The 26,797-nt window shown below is 38.9% G+C and overlaps 1 protein-coding gene across 9 annotated transcripts in view; it reads left to right on the top strand.

Moving 5' to 3' along the window:
* The window catches only part of osbpl8 (oxysterol binding protein like 8), a 137,242-nt gene that overhangs the window by 24,699 nt on the left and 85,746 nt on the right, over positions 1-26,797 (top strand). For 7 of the 9 annotated variants that reach the window (XM_031897639.1, XM_012958584.3, XM_012958580.3 and 4 more), the window contains one exon: positions 25,354-25,390. The exons of 1 other annotated variant lie outside the window; for it this stretch is intronic. Coding sequence is in view for 6 of the 8 variants with exons in the window: in XM_012958584.3 (XP_012814038.1) it covers positions 25,354-25,390 (37 nt within the window). In the remaining 2 variants the exon portion in view is untranslated. Of the gene's footprint in view, positions 1-8,464; positions 8,578-25,353; positions 25,391-26,797 lie in introns of all 9 variants that reach the window. One more of the 9 variants, XM_012958582.3, reaches the window with a different exon arrangement.

Genomic DNA, 26,797 nt, shown 5'->3' with positions numbered 1-26,797 from the left:
ACTTAGGGCAAAATTGTGCTAATTTGCTGTAACTCTAAGTTTTCATGGATCAAGAATAGACAAATGTAGATGTAGACTAATACAAGCTTTTTACTTTGGGCATAATTATGCTAACAATTTTTTGTACCTCTGTTCCACTTCAATCTTTATTTATACATAGCTTATTACCTTTTAAGTTTTCATTAGCCAAATCATTACTTTCATTTACATATGGCTTTTTTGTAAATGCCTATTACTTTGTCTTTGCATGCTGCCAACTCAACTTATTATTTGACTTTTCTTTAGTAGCTTCATGCCCTGGTTAGGGCAAGGACACACGGGGCAATTAGTCACTGTGACTTTTTAAAATGTTGCTGCGACTAATCAGAGCGCCTTAAACAATGTGTAATTAGTCACAATGACTTATATATTAATCTATGGCAGCTAAATCTCTACGATTAGTCGCCACTACTGAGTTTTTTTCAAGTCATGGCGACTAATCGCCCCCTATGTCTTTGCACTTTAAACATATATCGGATGCATTCTGAGTGAAAACACCACACGTACAGTAGGGGCAGTTTGATCTTGAGTCGATTTACCAAAAAAGTAAAAGGAAAATTGACATGTATATACTGTACATATCCCTCTCCTTGCCTATATATCAACCTGGACAAAACTGAACTGGTCATCTTCTTACCTTCCAATTCTCTGACATTACAATCGATTTGGAAAACAACCATATAACACCTGTTTCTCATGTTGTATGTGCAGAATGTTGATAGAAGCGCATGAAAATAAAAAATAAAATATATAGTGCAAAAAAGTAATATACTGAACACAATAATAAATATGGTGAGTGCTTTTGGATGAACACCACAATATATGTGACCCCAGCTATATATATGTTCAAACTGCTCACCAGAACAACGTATCAAAAGAGCATATAAACCACACCCAGCTGGGCTTTTGATTGAAGTGAGATCCAATTCAGCGATGTATATAGAATGGAAAATGAGGCAAATATAGTGTAAAACTGTTTAATAAATATAAAAGGCCCTGCGCTCTGCAGGCTACTTACAGTACAGTAGTAGTATAGGAGTAAAAACAAACGGAGTATCCTCCAAAGCTCGACGCGTTTCACGTGCTACACTGCACGCTTCCTCAGGAGCAGTAAATATAAAATGTGCAAAATCGCATCACAATGGTCACTATTTAAGACGCTTGTAATTAAGGTATAAATTAATACAACCGGAGAAAACCGGAAGCAGTTAATGACACGCAGGAAACCCCTGTCGGGCAACCGAAGTGACGTGGCTGTTGGCTGCTTAGGAGTCACACATGAACTCCCCACATTCTAATGCTCATTGGAACATGCCACTTCCTCACACAAGAGACCATCAAAATTCACATCCTTTGCCTAGGGTGTCCAGACTTTTTGCGGTCGCATTCGTCCGGACCGATGCGGAAGTGCGGCTTGAATGCGTATGCACGCGGTGCAGCATATGTTTGCATTCACGCAGCACTTCCACATCCCCGGCTTGGTTGCGGTCCACCAGAAATCCAAAGGGGATCGATGTATTGGCCACCCCTGTCCTATGCCCCATCATATCATGTTTTGACTACTGTAATATGCTGTTCTGTGGGCTTCCCCGTCTAAACTGACCCCACCCCAATCCATCATGAACACTGCAGCTCCAGAAGTTCTGCCCCTCTTTGCAGGGCTGTGGAGTCGGTAGATAAATTCTCCAACTCCACAATTCCGACTCCTCTGTTTTTAATATGCTAATGTATTTTATACATTCATACAGTCAATGAAAAGCATGCTTCATGGTCACTCAACGTGTTCGTTTATGCACTGGGTGCATTGGGCTTTATTCTGATAGCAGAGAAGTAATTAATTATGACTGTTTGTGAATTGGGACATTTAAACTTGCTTTATTTATTTTTTTTATTCCCATTTAAATTTAGTCGGAGTCGGAGTCGGTTCATTTTTTGCCGACTTCGAATCCAGGTACCCAAAATTGCCTCCGACTCCAACTCCACAGCCCTGCCTCTTTGACAGTCCATGCACTGGCTACCTGTGATATACTGGTTTCAGTTTAAGATTCTATACACAGTCTATATCCACTATATACAAATAAACTCCTAGACATAGGGGCTGATTTACTTACCCACGAACGGGTCGAATGGAGTCCGATTGCGTTTTTTTCGTAATGATCGGTATTTTGCGACTTTTTCGTATGTTTTGCGATTTTTTCGGATTCTTTACGAATTTTTCGTTACCAATACGATTTTTGCGTAAAAACGCGAGTTTTCCTATCCATTACGAAAGTTGCGTAAAAAGTTGCGCATTTTTCGTAGCGTTAAAACTTACGCAACTTTCGTAATGGATACGAAAAACTCGCGTTTTTACGCAAAAATCATATTGGTAACGAAAAATTCGTACAGAATCCGAAAAAATCGCAAAACATACGAAAAAGTCGCAAAATGTTCGTTTTCAAGTCGGAACTTTTCCAATTCGGGTCGGATTCGTGGGTTAGTAAATCAGCCCCATAATCTTTGGTCTGCACACAACCTCATTCTCTCCTCACTCACTACTTCTTCTTACTTCCACATGCAGGACTTTTTGTGTGCTGCACTCATCCTCTGACCACTCTGCCCTGTATCAGTAGAGACACTCAGACCCTCCAGGCTTTATAACGGTCATGTAAAGCCCACCTTTTTGTTTAAGCCTATAACCTAAGCCAGAGTGAGCCATATTCAAATGTAAAAAGTGTTGGGGAGCAACACAACCATGAAAAAGGTTTCTGGTGGTGCCAATAAGAGCTATAATTGGCTATTTGGCAGCCTACAGAAGACTCTGTTTGACATTATACTGGGTTTGTATGCAACCAAAATTTCAAAAATGAGCACCTGTTTTTGAGGCCACTGGGAGCAACACCCAAGGGGTTGATGAGCAACATGTTGCTCACAAGCCACTGGTTGGGGATCACTGACCTAAGCCCTCAACAACTTAACCCCCCTACTCTTTGCTCACACACTCACTACTGATATCCATCTTTCACTCTGCACATACCATTACTGTCAACCAACAAGAACTGTACACCCACACTGGTTACCCTCACTGTATGTCTCTCTTTCTTTCTCTCCCTCTTAGATTGCAACCTCTCACGGGCAGGGCCCTCCACTTATTGACTCCTAACAATATGCAGTTGTTACTGTGACTCTATTCAGGTGTTTGTATATGTATGTGGTCTTGTATTTATATCCCTGTACTCTGCTGCAAGAGAATGATGGTACTATATAATATTTTGTTTTTGTCGGACAACACAAGGTTTTTAAATCTTCCCCTCAAACATTATATGCTGAATATGGTGGACGACACCATGAGACAATGAGCAAACTGTTTCCATGGTTTTAAAAAGTGATGAGGTGTCACAAGGTGCATTGTTTAGCTACATTATATTTTGCCTTCCCCTAAGTTGGGCCTTGCACCCTTAGGGCTTCACACACACAAGTGTTACTGCCTGTGTTCACCTGCAGTGGAACTTTCATGTGTCCCGCCACAGGAACACAGCCCAACTAGTTCATACACCCTGTAGCGCAGGCAAGTGTCAAATGCAGGTGAAATGCATCAAGTTGTGTTCCTCTGTTCGGTGCTTGCCTGTGCCACACACTGAATATGATCTAATAAAATAGACAGGGCTGCGTTGCTTCCTGTTGGTGGACTGCATGAAAGATCCAGTGCAGACAAAAAAAGCTTGTGTTTAGTTTTCAACTATTAAGAGTACAATTCAAAGTTTATTGAACAAACCTCCTAATGTACAATGAACAGTATTTTTTTTTAAGAATAAAAAACTTACAATGCCCTGTTCCAAATTATTATGCAAATTCTATTTAAGTGTCACAAAGATTAGATTTTTTGGTTTTCAATTAAAAATAGGGATGGCATTGTGTCCAAGGCATTGAGCCTTGGACAAGGTATAAAAACAGATATTTCACGAAAACTTAAGCGTGATCATCGTACTATTAAGAGATTTGTGGCTGATTCCGAGCAGAGACATGTTCGTGCAGATAAAGGCACATTGAAGAAGATTTCTGCCAGATCCATGCATCAGATCAAGAGAGCAGCTGCTAAAATGCCATTACATAGCAGCAAACAAATATTTGAAGCTGCTGGTACCTATGGAGTCCCACGGACATCAAGATGTAAAGTCCTCCAGAGTCTTGCAACTGTGCATAAACCTTCTATTCGGCCACCACTAACCAATGCTCACAAGCAGAAATGGCTGCATTAGGCAGATAAATACATGAAGACTAATTTTCAAACAGTCCTGTTCGCAGATGAGTGCCGTGCAACCCTGGATGGTTCAGATGGGTGGAGTAGTGGATGGTTGGTGGAAGGCCACCGTCTTCCAACAAGGGTGCAACATCAGCAAGGAGGTAGTGGAGTCATGCTTTGGGCCGGAATCATGGGAAGAGAGCTGGTCGGCCCCTTTAGGGTCCCCAAAGGTGTAAAGATGACCTCTGCAAAATATGTGGAGTTTCTGACTGACCGCTTTCTTCCCTGGTACAGAAGGAAGAACTATGCTTTCCGTAATAAAATCATCTTCATGCATGACAATGCACCATCTCATGTTGCAAAGAATACGTCTGCATCAATGGCTGCTATGGGGATAAAAGGAGAGTAAGTCATAGTATGGCCTCCATCCTCCCCTCACCTCAATCCTATTGAGAATCTTTGGAGCATCCTCAAGCAAAAGATCTATGAGGGTGGGAGGCAGCTTAAATCCAAACAGCAGCTCTGGGAGGCTATTCTGTCATCTTGCAAACAAATTCAAGCAGAAACTGTCCAAAAACTCACAAGTTCAATGGATGCAAGACCTGTGAAGCTGCAAATAAGGAGTCCTATGTTAAAATGTAACGTGACCTGTTAAAATGTTTAAAAAGTTAAAATGTTGTTAAAAGTTTGATTGAAATAGCTTTTGATTTCAGTAAATATGCTGCAAACACAACAAATGACAATTTTCAGTTCTTTACAACCTATAAAGTGTTTTGAAACTTACTGTGCATAACAATTTGGGACAGTGCATTGTAAGTTTTTTTATTCTTAAAAAAAAAAAATACTGTTATCATTAGAAAGTTTGTTCAATAAAATTTGAATTGTACTCTTAATAGTTGATAACATGAGAATTATGCTGACTGTTATTTACATCAATTATTTTGGTAAATGAGAAAAATATCATTTGCGTAATAATTTGGAACAGGGTATAGTCTCGTGAAGTATGTGTGGGGTATGGGGCTCAAATTTGTACTCTTGGAACCTCACTGTTGCCAGAAAGTCAAGCAAACATTTCCTACATTCATTGTGCAGTTATATAACTAGAATGTATCAAAGTGTTATTTTATTTAAATTAAAGTCAGTAGCTTATTAGCTTATACATAGGGCCAGAACCAGTATTGTTAGGGTCAGGCTACAAAATCTTATTGTGCGAAAAATGCATTAGGCAGTGGATATGAACCTTTTTCCAAAGGGTCTTATTAAATAATGATTAACATTATTGTCTCTACTTAGTCTACGTGTAGTATCTGTATGTAATAGATGACACTTGTGTTGCCCATAGCAACCAATACAATATCTGCAGGAAATTTACCTGCTGATTGGCTATAATAGAAGTATAGCCCTGTTGCAAATTTGCTCTTTTTATTACATAACCCTATAAGTTGCTTAAAATTGATGTTATTCTTGAAAAGTCTGCAGTGCTGTATTTAGTTGCAGCCAATCACAAGTCCCCAGTCATTATAGTGCTGGGCTGAACTGTACCATATGACTGAGGGCACACAGAGCGTTGGCTTGGCTGCTCTCAGGCTGCATTTTTTTTTCAGACTGAGAGAAGGGGGTCCGCTGGGAGCCAACGCTCCATGTGCCACACAAGGCTGATTTCAGCCTGTGGAAAGATGCAGGCCGATAATCCGCCCTTATGCTACCTTGCCTGCACCTGAAAGCATTTTCTCCACCCAGCTGAGAATCAGCCCTGTGCGGCACTAGCCATAAGGGCTCTGGCACACGGGGAGATTAGTCGCCCGCGACAAAACTCCCTGTTCGCGGGCGACTAATCTCCCCGAGTTGCCTTCCCCTGCCATCCCACCGGCGAAAATGTAAGTCGCCGGTGGGATGGCACACGCGGCGGCGCGATTTTGCGAAAATCAACGAAGTTGCCTCGCGAGGCTTTTTCGCGATTTGCGCCAAATCGCGCCGCCGCGTGTGCCATCCCACCGGCGACTTACATTTTCGCCGGTGGGATGGCAGGGGAAGGCAACTCGGGGAGATTAGTCGCCCACGAACAGGGAGTTTTGTCGCGGGCGACTAATCTCCCCGTGTGCCAGAGCCCTAAGGTAAAAAAAAGCCTACTCTGCCAAACAAAATCTCTGATGTAAAGTAGCCTATTTCAGTTGGCAGATAAAGTTTGTTTGAAATCTTATCATGGAAAAGGAATGTACCATAAAGTTGTACTTTCATTCTTATCTTCAAATATTGAAGTAGAAACTCATTTATTACAGCTATTTGAAAGATTAGATATCTTAACGCTTAACTGCTTCTGTTTGACTTTGGAAGCTTGTTTAGTAAATCGGCAATGACAGTATACATTATTTGCTATCTTTACAAAAAACTCTACACAAATCCTTATTTCTTCATAATGAAAGTAATTTTGAATTCTAAGAAACTTTTCAATATACAAAGTTATTTGTTAATGTAAATTTTTGTGTTAAATGTAGCTAACTGCAAAGTGTCTAATCTGCAAACAGATTCGATTTTGTAGGTCTATGTGAAAAAAATAAATGGTAGTTTTTATAAACTGGAACAGATATTCTTTTAAACAAGAATGTAAGCTTGCTATCTGTATCATTCAGCATGTCCTTTCCCAATCTAAACCGTGCTAATTGTTTAGCACAGTAGCACCATATACTAAAAGAGAGTGTAGAAATGAACACTCTCCTACTACATGTCTTCTTGGGCAAGGTGTCATTTCAGTGCCTTTGGCCCCACGCTCCCCCACCCCCAGTCAAAAAGTTTGCCTCTCAGCCTCCAATAGTTAAGTGCATCTCTTGGGTGCTTTCATAGTATTTTTTCAGTATTTCATACATTTTTTTATAATGTCATGATAATGTTTTCGTATCATTAATAGTTGGGCTACATTTTGTAAAGCTGTTTCTAGTTTGTACAGTTTTAAACTGTTTACACATTGATATACAAGCCAAAAACATGATTTAAGTTCCTCGTTGAGTTCACTACCTGCTTGGTCTTATGTTCAAATTATTGCCAACAAATTTTACATTACACTTTACATTTTACAATACCACTTTTTGTGCCTAAAGTTTTGTGTGATGACACTTCTGTAAAATGGAAGTTGCTTTTAATTGTTTTGAGTTTCTAGGTATTAATATTTTTCATAATATAGAAAAATATTTCAGTAACATTTTATTGTATGCACCAAAAAAGAAGAGTTTTGTAAAGCCCGAAGTAGAAATGAAAAATACTAAATCAAACAAAAAAGTGCATATTTCTGCTTTCTGAAATTTTGGCTACAATACAAGAGGAAATTTCTATTCAGAAACCTCAGAAATAGTATTTTATTAATGCACAATTCCTCATTTCTGCTGCTGTTTTTTTTTTTTTTTTTAAAGGAATACTGTCATGGGAAAACATTTTTTTATTTTTTTTTAAACCCATCAGTTTATAAAGCTTCTCCAGCAGAATCCTGTATTGAAATCAGTTTTTCAAAAGTGCAAACATATTTTTTTATATTTAATTTTGAAATTTCACATGGGGCTAGCCATATTCTTCATTTCCCAGGGTGCCACAACCATGTGACCTGTGGAGTGATATTGGCCTCCTCACAGCAGCCGATCCACAAAACAATGGAAAGGTAGCAAGTCCTGGACACCTGTATTGCTAAAAGATAGAGATCAGAATAGCAAGAAAGTAGTAAGAAATCCAAGTCCGGCTTGGGACTCCTCCAGTTACATGGGAGTAGGAGAAACAGTAGGGTACCTGAAAGCAGTTCTAATCTGTAGCTCTAGCTCCTTCTGAAAGGTCAGACTCAGGCACAATGGACTAACATGGCTGGTTACACATTAATATTCGAGGTAAAAATAAATACATTTGGTTCAAGAATAAGATTTTAACCCTTTAAGTGTGAATAAAAGGACTGAAGTGCCACAATTCCTAGATTCTATATTCTGCAGTACTTATGGGTTTGGGAACGGAGGAGCAGTTTTTAAAGAAGGAATGGTAAAAATCACTGGGGGGAGCCAAATGTTAGGCACCCCCCAGTGATTGTAATTGCTTACTTTTTAGGAGAAAACCGCACTGGCCCGGTGTTGCTGCTGCAAGTGTTTCCTCTTCCTTCTTTATTCTGTCTTCTGAATCCCAGGGCCGGCGCATGCGCAGTAGAGTGAAAAAACAGACTTTTTTTTTGTTAAGGTTTACTGCACATTTGCAAGCGCGCGAAGACAGAAGCAGGAACAGGAGACGCTCACTCGCAGGTTCAGGTGGTGCAGTTTTCTTCTCACAGGAGCACCAGCTCGAGGTATAAGGTAAGCAATTAAAGTCACTGGGGGGTGACCTAGCTTGTTCTCCAGCCCCTAAGCAACAAGCAGGGGCGGGGAACAGGTGGCTCCTTGGGCCTGATCGCCCAGGGGCGCCATAGGAAACGGCAGGCACGTGGATACTATGTGCCTCTCATTTCCTAGTCTTGAGACTAGGAAATGAACTATGAATCTGACTGTAGATTTCACTAGGTGAAAAAAAAGCATTGGTTTTAGTGTTTTTATTGGATTCTAGTGATTTTATATCATTCCTAATTGGGTGCCTCTGTATGCCACACAGTTTGGTAAAATAAAGGCATATTGGGCATCAAACTGTTCAGTAGACCCCTAGCGTTCATATTTAGAATGTTTTATGTTGCTATGTTACAAAATGTGGGGTATATAATGGGGTAAAATGCAAGCTTTGTAATGATTTTTAGAAATGTTGTAAAAACTACTAGGTTTAGCTTAGCTTTGTAGTTTGGCAGTTTGCAGTAGAAGGATGTATTTTCCCATTTTGGTTTTGTCAGGATGTGTACTTTTGGGAAAATATTTGGTTTTCTCTGTACTGTTAGGGGGTCTTATGGTACATAATACACATACCAGTTGTTTATATTGCAGCAGCCAAAGCGTCACACGTGAAAATTCATACGCACTATTTCCATTTGGGTACCCTGTACACCGCATAGTTTGGGCATCAAACTGTTCAATAGACCCCTGGCGTTCATATTTAGAATGTTTTATGTAGATACGTTGCGAAATGTCAGGTATAGAATGTCTCAAAGCTTGCATTTTACCCCAATTTTCAGAAATTACATAAAAATAGCAACATTTAGTTTAGCATTGCTATTTGATGATTTGCTATACAAAGACAAATTTACCCATTTTACATTCATCAGAAGTGTATTTTCTGAAAATATTTACTGGAGTCAACGTACTTATTTCCTACTTTTCCCAAATATATTTTTACTACCAAAAAATACACAGCCTGATTTATATGCCATGAAATATGTATGCACTAACTTCATTTTGGGGTCTCTAAATGCCAGATACTTTGTTAATCTTATGCACAATGCGCATCACATTGCTCAGTGGACCCTTGGCTTTCATATTTATGATGTTTTTTCTTAATACCTAATTCTATGTGGCAGATAAGGTGCTTGAAAGTGGAAGCTTTGGGGTGAATTTTAGGTATTTCATCAAAACTGCCAGTTTTGGAAAAGAAAAGCATTGCTGTTTGGTACAGCATGGTAGAAAGACATGGTTACCCAATTCGGATTTGGCAGAAAGTGTACTTTTAAAAAATATATGGTTTCCTGGGGTAAACCTAATGTTCCAGTGTTTTTGGCTTTGGATTATAAGGTATGTCTTATAATTCTTTAAAAAATTTGGTGAATTACTGCTGGGAGTTTTTGATCTCTAAAAGCCAGAAAACTCCATAAAACTATGCATATCTGGTATTGGCACATTCGAGAGACACAAGGCTTTTGTCCATAAAATAAAATAGAGGTATGGGACCCATTATCCAGAATGCTCGGGACCTGGGGTTTTCCAGATAAGGGATCTTTCCGTAATTTGAATCTCCATACCTTAAATTTACTAAAAGATTATTTAAACATTAAATAATAGGATTGTTTTGTGTAACTGATTCCATACCTGTATTTAAATTGAATTATATTTTTTTCTTCTATTTTTGTCATTTAGAGCTCTTAATCTAGTTGCAGCAGTGGAAATATAAAAAAAGCTCAGGTTCTCCTGAAAAAAACGATATCGTTTTCCTACCTAAACTAACCAAAAAATGTCACTGAGCCGGAAATAAAAACTAAACAATAAAACCCATGACAGAATCTCTTTAATTTAAAAAAAACCCAGTAAAACATAGAAAACAATTTGATCTTTGCATTTATATTCTAATTGGCAATTGCGATTTGTCACACAAATCTTTGACAATAAATCCCATTCCTGTATTTATACCTTTAGGGGCACTTGGTAAGGGCAGTGACACGCCAGGAGAATAGTTGCCACCGATAAATCTCCTCTACCGCAGGTTACGTATCTCCTTCAGGTGCTTTCCCACAAGCTAAAATGCACATTGCTGGTGGAAAATATTCGCTGTGGATACTTTATGTATCCCGACGTCTCTAAAGGAAACTTTTTGCTACTTCAGTGGTAAGGAAATAAGGGACATTTTGTCACCCACGGTAGCCATGATTTATCCAGGTGACAAAATGTCCTGTTTATCATTGCCTTTAGGGCACCTAGGGATATTGGTCATTGATTGCCGCAGAACTGTTAAAACACTTATAAAAAGTATGGCTGTAATAATAGAACCTCCTTTATTGGTGACATTTTAACACAGTTAGTTATGATGGATAGATTATTTCATTGCATCGGACAGTAAGTTAATCTTTGTTCTTACTCTGAAGCATTAGGCTTTGAGTTAACCTGAAAAACCTAATTACTAACTATTACACACGTGGATGATTAAACATTACTTATTCTAGTTACTTATCAGTTCTGCCAACAGATAATACCCTTAGGTTTATTTCTTTTTATCTCAAATTGCTGAAACCTGAAACAATATACAGTGCAACAAGCAAGAGTGACTCCATCTAGTGCAGGTGACACTAAATTGTTTTCATGAACCTCGTATCTTTCTTAGTTTTGGCATTTGCATAATTATGTACGGTGGTTTTATTTGTCATGAAAGGTGATTTTGATTTGTCATGTGATCCCTATACCTGTGCTAAAATCGATATGTATTTTTACCAGCTTTTTACCCAACGACTCCATTCCTTTGTTTTCAATATGGAAACATTAGGATAAAATGGTTTAGAATACTTCCAGTTTTATATAGACACATGGCTATAGCTTCCCATAGTTGATTTTGCTTAACATATTTTCAAGAATTCATCATGCCTGTTTTATAATGAGTTATTTTCATTTAGCATTATTCTCATTTGCTTTTAACTTGGTCCTACAGAAATGTGAGAATATTGTCTGGATTTTGCAACCGCCTGTCTGGCTCAAAATAAATTGATTTTTGTTAGTTTATTGTTACGTCCCTATGTCCCACTGCAACATTATATCCTGAACCAAGTTGGGCTACATTGTTAGTGTTTTTTTAGTAGGATTTTGGAAAGCTGAGCTCAGTGTATTTTTTACAATTATATATACTTTGTATATTTTGAATTTTGAAGTGGATGGCTTCTGTCCCTAATTAAATTAAGTGAATGTTTGAATGTGTTTATAATATGCAAGTTGTGAAATTATGTTAGTGGTCATAATTTTAAAGGGAGTCTAGAAATTTGTGATAGTAGTTTTTGGATCATATTTTATCCATATTGGCCCCCAGCATCTAGTCAGGGTGGACTGTAAAATATCTGAGCTTTTTAGTTTTAATGGTCAGCCATAGATGGAAAGTACAGTATGTGAAGTTCATCCTTTTCTAAAGGAGACTGCCTCCCTTCACAGAGAAGAGACATGTTATTATGCATCTACTTTTTAGCCAGACCAAATTTGCTGTTCTGAATTCAGCATAAGAACAATTACCATTCCAAGAGCAACTTTACTAGATCTTTAGGATCATTAAGATATAGGTAACTCGAATAAAGCCTGCAAACACCTTTCTAAAGGCTTTTAACAACATTGTTTAAATTAAAGGGATAGTAACATATTCCAATTGTAACATGAATGTGTCACTATGTCTGCTTAAACCCTAGCAATGCTATTGTTTTCTAACTGATGTTCCCCCTGCCTCCCTGTAGCTTAACCCCATACTAACCTGTGTAGGTCTCGGGCATGGCTTAAAGCTGAACAGCTTCTTGAGTGACGGTGTGCTCTCATAGTCTGGGACATAGTCTTTTACATTTGTCCTCCAGCGTATCAGAACACTGTCCCACCCCCAAGCTCGCTGACTCTCAGAAAGCTGTTTGGAGACTGTCAGGTTAGTAGGAGGTGAGCTGGGGGCAGGCAGGGTGCACATTAGTAACGGCGCTAGAGTAGGAATTGTGACACATTCTTGTTAAAAACTTGAACGTGTCACTATCCCTTTTAAAGCTTGTTGAAGTTCTGATAAAACTATAACAAAAAGATGGTAAGACCAACATCACTGGCTCATTGGATGCTTGGTTGGTTTTGTTGCCATGTTCTTTAACCCTTTTACTGCCAGCCGTTTTGGACAAAGCGGAACTTGTATTGCCAGACCGTTTTTTTACATTTTGCACTGTTTCACTTTAGGAGCCTTTCCTCAGGGGGACTTTTAGTTTACCCAGGAAAACAATATATTGTTTTTTTTCAGGGCAACCTAAGCTTTCAAAATATTGTAGAATTTGTGTCATTCCAATTCTGTAACAAGATATAGGCTTCTAAATGTCTAAAAATGAAAAAAAAAAATCAAATTTTCCATAATATAAACACATAGACAGGGCTGTGGAGCCGGTAGATAAATTCTCCGACTCCTCAGTTTCTGATACTTCCGACTCCTCTGTTTTTAATATGCTAATGTATTTTATACATTCATTCAGTCATTAAAAAGCATGCTTCATGGTCACTCAACGTGTTTGTTTATGCACTGCGTGCATTGGGCTTTATTCTTATAGCAGAGAAGTAATTAATTATGACTGTTTGTGAATTGGGACATTTAAACTTGCTTTATTTTTTATTCCCATTTAAATTTAGTAGGAGTCGGAGTCGGTTCATTTTTTTCCGACTCCAGGTACCCAAAATTGCCTCCGACTCCGACTCCACAGACCTGATACTAGAAGCAAAAATTATTTTATGCACTAAAATAAACCTGATTTGGAAAGTCCCATGTCTCCTGAACGTGCCAATACCAAATTTATATAGTTTTATGGAGATTTCTCACTTGTATAGGTCAAAAACTCCCAGCAGTACATTACCAAATTTCCAAAGCACTGCTCATGAAAGCTGCATACTTTAGATTTCAAGGCCAAAAATTCCACTAACAGAAGGTTTATCCCAGAAAATTACACATTTCTGGAAAGAACAGATTCTGGTGAATCCAGAATAGGTAGAACTGCCTGTCTACTCCAAACTACTAAATCGCAATGCTTTCCTAAAGTTATTGGTTTTTATCAAAATTTGTGAATTTTTTAAAAAATTGCTTCAAAGCTTCCAGTCTATAGTATCTTATCTCCTACAGGTCATAAAGTAACCAAATAAAACACCCTAAATATGAACTCCAGGGGTTCACTGAACAGTTTGATGCCCAATATGTATATGTTTAGCTAAGTATGTGGCATGTAGGGGCCCCAATGGGAACATACCCCCATATGATCTATCATTTCTGTCATTTCAGCTCCTGCAAAATCAACACATTTACATCATTATATGTGGGATGAAGCTAGTAAAAAGTACACTCACCCCAGAAAGTAATATAATTTTTGAAAAGTACACAACCCCCCGAATCTAAAATGGGTACCCGTGTCTTTCTACTACAAAGTACCAAGCCGCGCAGCTTTTCTAAATTAGCAATTTTGATGACATTTCCAAAAATTCCCTCAAAGCTTCCATTTTGCAGCATCTTATCTCCCACATAGCATTAGTTACCAAGATAAAACACCCTAAATTTGAACGCCAGGGGTCCACTGAACAGTTTGATGCCCAATATGTATAGGTTTATCTAAATATGTGGCATGTAGCGGCCCCAATGGGAACATACCCCCATATGATCAATCATTTCAGCTCCTGCAAAATTAACACATTTACATCCTTTATGTGAAAGCCATATATTTTTGGAGAGTACATATTCCCCCGAATCTATAATGGGTAAACATTTCTTTTTGCTCCAAAGTAACAAGCTGTAAAGCTTTCCTAAGTTTGCAGATTTTTATGACATTTCAGAAAATTGCATAAAAATGTTGCAATTTGCCGCATTTATCTCTCACAATTTCTTGATAAAGATCAGATAAAGGCAAATCACCCCAAATAGGAACACCTAAGGTCTACTGAACAGTTTGATGCCCAATATGGATAGATATACCAAAGTCTGTGGTATGTACTGAACCCAATATGAAAATAGCGCATAAGGATTTCTCGCCTGCCAGCTCAGCTTTTGCATACAGAGCCCCTTGTCAGTGTTTTATGTGCTGAAACACCCCCTAACTATACAGAGACCCCCAGAAAACCATATATTTTTGGAAAGTACATATTCTGACAAATCCAACAAGGGTAAAGAGTCCTTTCTACACCAAAGTTCCAATCTGCAAAGCTTTCCTAAAGTTATTGGTTTCTATGACATTTCAGAAAATCGCCTAAAAATGTTGCAGTTTGCCGCATTTATCTCGCACAATTTCTTGCATACAATGGCAAATCACCCCAAATAGGAACACCAGAGGCCTACTGAACAGTTTGATGCCCAATATGCATAGATATACCAAAGTCTGCGACATGTACTGACCCCAAAATAAAAATAGCGCATAAGGATTTCTCGCCTGCCAAATCAACTTTTGCACACAAAGCCCCCTGACAGCGTATTATGTGCAGTAACACCCCCTAACACTACAGAGAACCCCAGAAAACCAAAAATTTTTGGAAAGTACACATTCTGATGAATTCAAAATAGGGTAAAGTTATTTTTGTACACCAAAGTTACACATGGCAAAGCTATGCTAAAAACAGATTAGGAACACTTATACAGGGATAAAAATGCAATAAAACCACAAAAATTGTGCAAATCAGTGAAACAACAAAATAATTCACACGACCGTGTAATTAGTGGTCAGAATATCTGATCCAATAGTCACGCTGTCAAAATAAACAAGTTTTAGGAAAAAGAAAAACAAAGTGGTAAAATGAAAAACAAAACAAAGTGTTTGTGTATACATGTGTGTACATGTGTAAAAGTTGTGCGACAGCGTGTATTTAAGTGTGAAAAATGAAAAAAAAAATAAAAACGGCTAAATTGTGTGCTGTAAGTGTGTGTAAATGTATGTGTGTGTGTGTGTTTAATGTATGTAAATATGTATAAATGTGTGTAAGTGCAAAAAAAAAAAAAATCAGCTTTACCTGTCCTGTAGATCTGATCGCTACTGCTGCTCTGTCCTCCATGTTGCATCCTGGACCAGGAAGTCAGTGGGCCGCCGCTGGGGGGGAAGGAGGAAGCAGGAACAAGCAGCAGACGCGATGCGATCGCGTCTGCTGCTTGTAAGCCAGTCCTGCGACGATCGCGCCGCAGGACTGACATGACAGCCCCCCTGGCTCTTTGCCCAGGGGGCTGTCATCGCTTCAAACTCGTCGTTGCCAGTGAAGCTCTTTTTCTGCCACAACGTATCCCATACGTCGTTGGCAGTAAAACGGTTAAACCCAGTTAAACTCAAAGATTTGTTTGTGCCTGTAACAGACATGATTTGCTGTTTCAGGTTTTGATGAGTTTCTACCACTGTTACTGTTTGGTTGTCAGCTTTGTGTAGTAGAGTATCAGTATGGTTAAGTTAAGTTCCCAGTGCATTTGATTTGGTATGTGTGTCTAGTTGAGGAGGGCTGCTCTTGATTTGCTGTGTCCATCTCTGTATTGTTTGATACTGATTGTTGCATAAGGCAGATATAAACAGAAAGCAAGTGGCCCTGCTTGCTGCTGCTGTTTCCCAAATTTGGATAATTTTTTAAACAGTATAGTGCAATTTGGGTCACATCCGTGGGGTATCCACTGTGGAGTTCCTTACAATGGAGCTACACCAGAGTAGATTTTATGTAGCACCACTTTAACATTTATTTGTGGGTGTGCCAGCATCCTCTGCACTGCCCTGGGCGAGGGCATGTCTAGTATAGGAGATCAGTGATGATTTCTCTGTGATTTCTGCAGTAGGGCTGAAGATCCTGAATGCCAGAGGAATATGAAGGCATGCCACTGAGAAGATAGGCCTGTGCCAGTGCATTTTTTGCATTCTAACTGGGGGTCTTCCATGGGTTGTTCACCTTCCTACAACATTCACAAATCTAACAGTTCACACTCAGTGACCCCTATTAACACTACAGTTGCTTTTTTACTTTCTTATATGATGTCACCCATAGTCCTGACAGCAAACGCCTATTGGCTGCGTCTCCTGTCAGTCTAATGTTGCTTCCTGTGTCTGGGACAGAGTGTTGCAACTCTAACATAACAGTATGTTAGATTTGTGATATGCTGAGTCTGTTTGCCTATGCTATTGCAAGGGAGAAATTAACCAATGAGCTTTTCGAGCAATCAGTGCAACTATTTAGCTTGCATAAGCAACCAATGAATTAATGAATTGGTTCAGTAGAAAAACAGTAAGGGCGAAGCCTGGACTTGATGGTGGAAGTGGCCTTTTGTACTTTTTTTTTTTTTTTCTTCATAGAAAATAGATTTTCTTGACACACTGACAGCATTGTTGCTGGTTTAATAAGATTTGGACATCGAAGGTGAACAACTCCTTTTAACCCTTTCACTGCCAGACGTTTAGGACAAAGTGGAACTTCTACTGCCAGACAGTTTTTGAACATTTTGCACGGTTTCACTTTAGGGGCCTTTCCTTGGGGGGGACTTTTAGTTTCCCAGGAAAACTATATATCGTTTTTTTCAGGACAACCTAAGCTTTCAAAATATGGTGGAATTTTTGTGTTATTCCAATTCTGTAACAGGATATAGGCTTCTAAATGTATAAAAAATGAAAAAAAATATTTTCCATAATATAAACACATACAGCAGAAACAAAAATTATTTTATGCATGAAAATACAACTGATTTGGAAAGTCCCATGTCCCCTGAACGTGCCAATACCAAATATATATAGTTTTATGAAGATTTCAGCTTCTGCAAAATCAACACATTTACATCATTTTGTGTGGGATAACTCTAGTAAAAAGTATGCTCACCCCAGAAAGCCATATATTTTTGGAAAGAACACATTCCCTCAAATCTAAAGGGGTACCTATGTCTTTCTACTCCAAAGTAGTACTCCAAACTACTCCGAAGTAGTTTGGGTATTCTGGCTTGTGCAAATTAGTTTTACAGACAAAGTCAAGCGAACAACAACTATGCATAACTGAAAATGCAATAAAATGACTAAAAATGCACCAAAATCACAGAGAATGTACAAACCGGATTCCAAAAAAGTTGGGACACTAAACAAATTGTGAATAAAAACTGAACGCAATGATGTGGAGGTGCCAACTTCTAATATTTTGTTCAGAATAGAACATAAATCACGGAACAAAAGTTTAAACTGAGAAAATGTACCATTTTAAGGGAAAAATATGTTGATTCAGAATTTCATGGTGTCAACAAATCCCAAAAATGTTGGGACAAGGCCATTTTCACCACTGTGTGGCATCTCCCCTTCTTCTTACAACACTCAACAGATGTCTGGGGACAGAGGAGACCAGTTTCTCAAGTTTAGGAATAGGAATGCTCTCCCATTCTTGTCTAATACAGGCCTCTAACTGTTCAATCGTCTTGGCACCTTCCTCTTTATGATGCGCCAAATGTTCTCTATAGGTGAAAGATCTGGACTGCAGACTGGCCATTTCAGTACCCGGATCCTTCTCCTACGCAGCCATGATGTTGTGATTGATGCAGAATGTGGTCTGGCATTATCTTGTTGAAAAATGCAGGGTCTTCCCTGAAAGAGGTGACGTCTGGATGGGAGCATATGTTGTTCTAGAACCTGAATATATTTTTCTGCATTGATGCTGCCTTTCCAGACATGCAAGCTGCCCATGCCACACGCACTCATGCAACCCCATACCATCAGAGATGCAGGCTTCTGAACTGAGCGTTGATAACAACTTGGGTTGTCCTTGTCCTCTTTGGTCCGGATGACATGGCGTCCCAGATTTCCAAAAAGAACTTCGAATCGTGACTCGTCTGACCACAGAACAGTCTTCCATTTTGCCACACTTCATTTTAAATGATCCCTGGCCCAGTGAAAACGCCTGAGCTTGTGGATCTTGCTTAGAAATGGCTTCTTTGCACTGTAGAGTTTCAGCTGGCAACGGCGGATGGCACGGTGGATTGTGTTCACTGACAATGGTTTCTGGAAGTATTCCTGAGCCCATTCTGTGATTTCCTTTACAGTAGCATTCCTGTTTGTGGTGCAGTGTCATTTAAGGGCCCGGAGATCACGGGCATCCAGTATGGAGCTATGTGCTTGGCAGGGAAAGGGTAGTTTACTTTTGAGTTAACTTTAAGTATGTTATAGAATGGCCTATTTTTAGCAATTTTCAAATTTTTTTTTTTTACCTTATTTGCCTTTGCCTTTTGAATCTTCCCAGCTTTAATAATAAATTTAATAATAAAAAAAAAATTTTTTATTGCTTTATAACACTATCAAAGATCCAATTAAGGCAGTGATCCCCAAACACGTCTTCATTAAGGTCCCCATACACGGGCTGATTGTAGCTGCCGATATCTGTCCCTTAGACCGATTCGGCAGCTAATCGGCCCGTGTATGGGCACTACCGACGGGCCTGCCCGACCGATATCTGGCCTGAAATTGGCTAGATATCGATCGGGCAGGTTAAAAAATCTAGTTGGATCAGGGACCGCATCGGCTCGTTGATGCGGTTCCTGGACCGACTTTGCCTATACCCATTGTCATATTTCGATCGTTTGGCCCCAGATCGAATTAGCCTGGATTCTCCCGATATCGCCCACCTGTGGGTGGCGATGTCGCCAAGCAAGCGGATCTGAATGTGTTTGGCCACCTTAAGTCCCTCTTTTAATCTTTTTGTCGGTCTGGGCAAACAGTCAAATCAGCTCATTACAGTTGCTGTCATTCCTCTGATATTGCTAAGATATATAGCAAGTATTATATCAACCTGGCTTATTTAGCTGCTACTAGGAAATACCAGAGCAACAAAAATAAAGCAAATCCATTATTTAAAAAATAAAACCATAAAAGTAGAAGCAATTGGTTTGCTATATGAACAACTGAATAGAAGACTGTATTCCTTTAACAGAAAATGGTCTAAATGTCATAATCTTAAAAAGTCAAAGTGTGTCTAGTAACTTTTAATCTAATGTACTCATGATCTGTGTTTGTAAAAATGTAGTATATCTTTCACACTGCATTAGTGGAAATTATGAAAATGTCTGCTTTGCCAATCCCAGTATCCTAATGGTGGCATTTTTTAAAATCAAATAGCCATTTTTATGGTGGCTACAGTAGTGCTCAAGCTTCTAAAACATAAAAGCTTCCTAGCAGGACATATCATGGGAAGGGGGAAGTAACTAGTCTAAAAAAGACTATAGAAATTAGGCAATGCATAACCACCTGTGTACTGTGTATAATCTGTTTATTAGCAGTTTTACCCTATATGGTTATGGTGGATTTATGAACTGAATATACAGTAGATCACTTTTATTTATAATGACTTGTATACAGAAAGGTTAGTTATCAAGAGTTGTTGATTGTGTTTACATGTCAGTGTTTTCGCTGTCTTATATTATTTATTTCCTGTTATTTATATAGCGCAGACACATTTCCACAGCATGTTATAGAGATTATTCATCGTTCATCAGTCTAAGGTCTCTAGTGCAATCACGCATACTATGGTCAATTTCGTCAGAAGCCAATTAACCTGCCTGTATGTTGTAAGGAAACCAGAGTACTCTGAGGAAACCCATGCAGAACATACCAACTCCTTTCAGCTCGGCTGGGACTGAACTCAAGGCTCCAGTGCTTTGGGAAATGGGCATTGCTAGGCAACATTTTTCCTGTACTGTGTGACCTTGAACCCTTTGCCACAGGCCTAAAATTAAAGGGAATCTAAACTTCCTGTACTTCCTGTATTCAGTTAGGGCTGCTGATCCTTAGTTGAGGCAAAGGCTGGTGTTCAAAGTATAAAATGCAGATTAGAAACCACTAAAAATAGAAAATGAATGTAAATTTCAAAAGTGCTCAGAAAAAGTTTACAATTTTTTTGTGGGGGGGAGGTTAGATCCCCTTTGAAACTGGAACTAAAATTTAGATACAGCATAGTTTCAGAGGTTGTATTATTCCATTATTAGTTCCAAAAAATACCCTTATATATTATTAATCCACTTTCATTATATTCTAGCAAGCTGCCTCTTCATCTACAATCCGCCTATACATAGGGCAGAAAATCTTTTGGTTTCTTTATTTGTGTGCCCAAAAGTCCCTTGATTTTAAGGGTTTAGATTTGGTTAGGCCAGGCAGTTGTATTCGGATGAAACTGAATCCTGCTTAAAAAGGCTTGGATTTGGCTGAAATCTGAACCGAATCTGGGATTCAGAGCATCCCCACTTAAATTAGGTACCTCTGTAACATACACAAAGTAATTATAAAGGTGAACATCCTGCTTAAATATTTTACTTCTATCAACTGAACTAATTTCACTTATGGAAGAAAGTGTGAGTATAGAATAAAAATTACTATGAACGGTTCCTTGTACAGTTTTTGTACTGTATAACCGCTTAACTGCCATATCTTGATGTTTAGCGCCACTAAACAGCATGTGCACTGTAAAAAATAAATTTCAAGGTTCCAGCAAATCTATTGAGCATTGCACGTCTTGAATTTAAATAATGAGGATGAGGACTACTATAACAGCTTCATTGCACTAAATGTAGCGCCCTTCTGATGCACTACTTGAAGGAATACTGTCATGGGAAAACATGGTTTTTTTGTTTTTTTTTTTTAAAACACATCAGTTTATAGAGCTTCTCCAGAAAATTTTTTTTAAAGTGCAAACAGGTTTTTTTTTTTTTATATTTAATTTTAAAATTTCACATGGGGCTAGCCAACACCTGTATTGCTAAAAGTTGTAGAATAGCACTCAGTATTAAAAAAAAAATCCAAGTCTGGCTGATGTCTCCAGTTACATGGGGGTAGCAGAAACAATAGGTTATCTGAAAGCAGTTCTAATGTGTAGCGCTGGCTCCTTTTGAAAGCTCAGACTCAGGCACAATGCACTGAGATGGCTGCCTACACACCAATATTACAACTAAACAAAAATTCATTTTTTGGTTTAAGAACAAAATTTTTAAACAGTGTAATTTATAAATAAAAGTACACCATAAAAATCACGTCAGAATCCCTTTAACGGACAGGTATGGGCTAATGTATAAACTTCCCAACTGGACTTTGGGGGCATAGTGTTCCTTTAAACAAAGTAGGTCTCTATATAAATATATTGCATAAACAAGCTCATATGTAAAACTCTGCTTCATCTAAATAAACCATTTTCATAAAAATATCATTTAAGAATTAAGGGCCACCTCCTAGGATCATAGGTTTCACAGTGCACAGAAACAAGCCAAGGCCCACATACATGCTAGGCCCCATCAGCCAATAAATTGACACAGTTCTGTCTTTTGCTTCCACACTTCTTTCTGTTACAGTTAGAGCTGCATTATTTCCTGTCAGGTGATCTCTGAGGGAGCACACAGACCATCACTAAATGGTGGATCAAGGAAAAAGATGTAAAAGGGCAATATTTACTGATATTTATATATTCCATTTTAATTAGATTCTTTAATAGGTCACTTAACATAATATAAACTATCTGTTGGTTAAGTATTTTTTCTGGGGGTGTAGTTTAACTTTATATGTATACATATCTAAACATCTTTAAATTTTAGCATTAATAGATGTTGACCTGTCCTTATTTAGACCCATTCCTACTGAAGTAGGGGAATGCAGCTAGTATTCTGTCTATGCAAGGCCACTCTAGTAATATATATGCTTTTTGTTTCTGTTAAATGAAATATAGAATTCAGTGGTTTAAGAAAAAGGTGTGTCCCTTTAAGGAAAAAATGCTGCAAATAAAACAATTTCCAGATGTACTTGTCAGTTTCTGCAGTTTGAACAAAATCTATTTCTGTTGTTGGAGCTTTTCGCTCTTTAATAATATCTCCATTTTAGGAAAAATAAGCTTTGCTTTTGACTTTTTTTTTTTTTTTTTACAGCCAGGTTAAATAGGTTTCTTACTTGTACAGTTTACATTTTAACTTATTAATTTTTTTGTAACTACAGATTTGTTATCCTTTTAACTTATTTTACTAGTCTTTCAAAGTAAGCAGCTAATTAAAATTGTCTTTAAATCAGAAAGTCTTAGGAAATCTTCTTAATTAAAAGCACAAATGTATAATTACAAATTTCCATTTCAAATAGCATCCAAAATAGGATACAAAATAGGATACTATTTTTACTAGTATAGCAAGTACTCTTTTTAGATAAAACACTCTATATTGCCAACTATACAGCAGGGTATAAGTTAGCGTTATAGTCAGAGTGACTGTGAAATGGGGAACCTTACCACCTCTGCGGCGGTGACGTCACAAGGGGCAGGGAAGAGATGGGGCCGTGACGTTGTGGGGTGGGAAAGAGACGGGGTCGTGATGTCACGGGGCGATCGTCGATTGGCCGATCGCTGCGTCAATGCCAGTGAGTCCTGCCTGGTTTTCCTAATTTGGGAAACTGGGAAGGAGGTTTTGACTTGGACAGCCCTTTCAAAAACCAGGCTGTCCGGGTCAAAACTGGACAGGTGGCAACCCTGTAGTATAGTAATCATGCAGCAAAGTGCAGTTAGTTTGTTTCATAACTGCCCCCTCATATTGTGCCAGAGATGTGAAGCGAGAACAGCTGCCCTAAGGTGTAATGGGCTGGGGGAGGTATGAAATTTCCATAGACTGAAGCACAAATGTAAACAGTACTCTCTAGACTATGGAAGCATTGCACTTAGGCTTCTTTATCCTCGGCGTGTCCGGTTGGGGTAAGCGTTGTTGGGCTGGGGGCCACTACAACCACTTTTGGTACAAAATAATGGCAGTGTTTCATAATCAGTATTAATGGCATGCTGCTTAGTTACTGTATAAGTATCACTTTGATATAGAAGAATTTCCTCTCTTGTATTATAACTTTGAATTATTACTTTTCCAGCTGATTAAATCAGAGGCTTTCATTTTTGGGAGATCTATTGTTAAAATGTGATTTCAAGTTCAAAATGGTATTGCTAGCTTAATTACTTGTGGTAACACTCCATCTTTTTCAGTGGTACTTTCTATGCTTCTGTGCACTTCTTCACCTCAGAAACAAATCTGAGTACAGAGCCAAAAGTGCCAGTACTGGTGTTACTAGGCTTTTTCATTCATATAAACGAATGATGACCAGGACTCTTTCAGAAGTTTATCTCTATTAATTTGTTTTTAATGGAAAACTGCCTCAATGTACAGTGGCTTGCAAAAGTATTCGGCCCTTGAACTTTTCCACATTTTGTCACATTACAGCCTCAAACATGAATCATTTTTATTGGAATTCCACGGGAAAGACCAATACAAAGTGGTGTACATGTGAGAATAAATAACTGCAAAGTGGGGTGTGCGTAATTATTCAGCCCCCTGAGTCAATACTTTGTAGAACCACCTTTTGCTGCAATTACAGCTGCCAGTCTTTTAGGGTATGTCTCTACCAGCTTTGCACATCTAGAGACTGAAATCCTTGGCCATTCTTCTTTGCAAAACAGCTCCAGCTCAGTCAGATTAGATGGACAGCGTTTGTGAACAGCAGTTTTCAGATCTTGCCACAGATTCTCGATTGGATTTAGATCTGGACTTTGACTGGGCCATTCTAACACATGGATATGTTTTGTTTTAAACCATTCCATTGTTGCCCTGGCTTTATGTTTAGGGTCGTTGTCCTGCTGGAAGGTGAACCTCTGCCCCAGTCTCAAGTCTTTTGCAGACTCCAAGAGGTTTTCTTCCAAGATTGCCCTGTATTTGGCTCCATTCATCTTCCCATCAACTCTGACCAGCCACCCTGTCCCTGCAGAAGAGAAGCACACCCAGAGCATGATGCTGCCACCACCATATGTGACAGTGGGGATGGTGTGTTCAGAGTGATGTGCAGTGTTAGTTTTCCGCCACACATAGCGTTTTGCATTTTGGCCAAAAAGTTCCATTTTGGTCTCATCTGACCAGAGCACCTTCTTCCACATGTTTGCTGTGTCCCCCACATGGCTTGTGGCAAACGGGATTTCTTATGGTTTTCTGTTAACAATGGCTTTCTTCTTGCCACTCTTCCATAAAGGCCAACTTTGTGCAGTGCACGACTAATAGTTGTCCTATGTTCTTTGGACTTCATGGTGTTGTTGCTCCCAATATTCTCTTAGACAACCTCTGAGGCCGTCACAGAGCAGCTGTATTTGTACTGATATTAGATTACACACAGGTGCACTCTATTTAGTCATTAGCACTCATCAGGCAATGTCTATGGGCAACTGACTGCACTCAGACCAAAGGGGGCTGAATAATTACGCACACCCCACTTTGCAGTTATTTATTTGTAAAAAATGTTTGGAATCATGTATGATTTTCGTTTCACTTCTCACGTTAACACCACTTTGTATTGGTCTTTCACGTGGAATTCCAATAAAATTGATTCATGTTTGTGGCTGTAATGTGACAAAATGTGGAAAAGTTTAAGGGTGCCGAATACTTTTGCAAGCCACTGTAAATGCATATTCTGGCAACAATACTTTTTAATCTGCTTACCTAGAACATTTTAAAGCTATGCATACAATTTTTATATTGTAACCCGCTAATTTGCATTGCCCTGTACTTGTTTAGTTCTTCGTAGTCTATTAGCATAAATCACACAGCATTAGAGCTTTTCTGTATATGTCTAAACACAAAACTAACACAATGTATATTTGCTTTTATCCTTTTCTCTCCTCCCTATTGATGCTGCTGCTGCCTCTGCTTTTACCATCATCATCTTGCTTGCCCTTGGCTCTGGATTTCTCCTGATACCTTTCTTATCACCACTTGCACGTCACAAATAGAATAATTGTGAAAATAAAGACTCCCATGGATCATCACGTAAGTGACTTAATTGTTTTGTTTTTTTCCAACCATGTTACAATTGAATATGCAGTAAATACTTTTCCCTTGATAAATCCATTAAAGGTATACAAATTCACTGTGTATCTTGTGAGTATCTACCCTTTTTAACCCTTTAAGTGCCAAGGGACGTAGATTCTACGTCCCAGGTACCAAGGGACCAAAGTGCCATGGGACGTAGAATCTACGTCCAATGGCACTGTCGGGTTTACAAGCGCTGCGCTCGCTTTTAAAGCAGCGCAGCGCTTGTAAACCCCTCAGATCCCCCTAGGCAACGAGCAAACATAGACATACTCACCGATCCGGGTCCCCGAGCCGCACCGATCGCGTCGCCAGCCAATGACAGCAGTGGACACGCGTTGATGACGTGTCCACTGCTGTCCCTTTAAATAGCGCCGCCTACTGTCGGCTCCCTCACTCCTGCTGCGCACTTCGGACGAGATGGAGCTCCCCTGCTGCCTTCCTGCTGGATTGATCGCCCCTGATCGCCCCTGATCGTCTGCCTGCCTTGGGTAAGCTGAACTACAACTCTCTACCACTGTTTATTTTGCTTATTTCTATCTCAACTGTCTAAAAAATTTATTTTTTTTTTTTTAAATTTTTTCTTCTATCTTTGTCATTATTACACTTTTGTACACATACACACTTATTTACAACTTTCCCAAGCACACACAGACACTTAAACACACACACTTACACTTTTTTTTTTTTTTTTTTTTTTTTTTTCTTTCTTTCTTTTCTTTTCTTTCTGTCTTTGCTTTCTTTGGCAGTCTTTTTTTTTACTAAAACTTTATTTCTGATCTTGCTCTATAATTATCTGATTTATTTGGTTGCATTTTAGTGTTTTTTTGGCATTTTCATAATTGATTTCTGTTTTTGAATTATTCTATTGCACTGTAACTTTTTGTATTGCTATTGGGTGCTGAATTTGCAGTGACGTTGGTGGATCCAGGGCTCTGACCACCGATTTCATTGCAATTATTGTTCTTCTGTTGGTTTAGGTGGTTTTATTGGATTTTACGGTGTTTTATCTTTGCATTGTTCTTTATTGTGTGTTTAGTGCCCCCAAAAAGGTTGCTTTTGCAGTGACATTGGTGGATCCAGGGCTCTTACCGATTTCATTGCAACTATTGTTCTTTGATTGCTTTTAGTGGTTTTATTCCATTTGATTTCAGTTGTTCTAGAAAGGTCCAGAGGTGCTAAGATTGTTCTGGTAGTTTCTATTGCCAAGGGTTAGGCTGATGCCACACGAGGCGTAGGGCTGATTTTTTCAGCAAGTGGAAAAACGCTTGCCGAAAATTCAGCCCTACGCCTGCTACTTGTTCCTGCACCCGAATGAATGGGATACGCTCGGGTGCAGGCACGTGTAGCCGATATACGCATGAA

The sequence above is a fragment of the Xenopus tropicalis genome, chromosome 3 (genome assembly GCF_000004195.4).
Source record: "Xenopus tropicalis strain Nigerian chromosome 3, UCB_Xtro_10.0, whole genome shotgun sequence".
In the NCBI taxonomy this organism is placed as follows: Eukaryota; Metazoa; Chordata; class Amphibia; order Anura; family Pipidae; genus Xenopus; species Xenopus tropicalis.
Note: the sequence above shows the minus strand (reverse complement) of the source record. Positions and strands in the feature narration are given on the sequence as shown.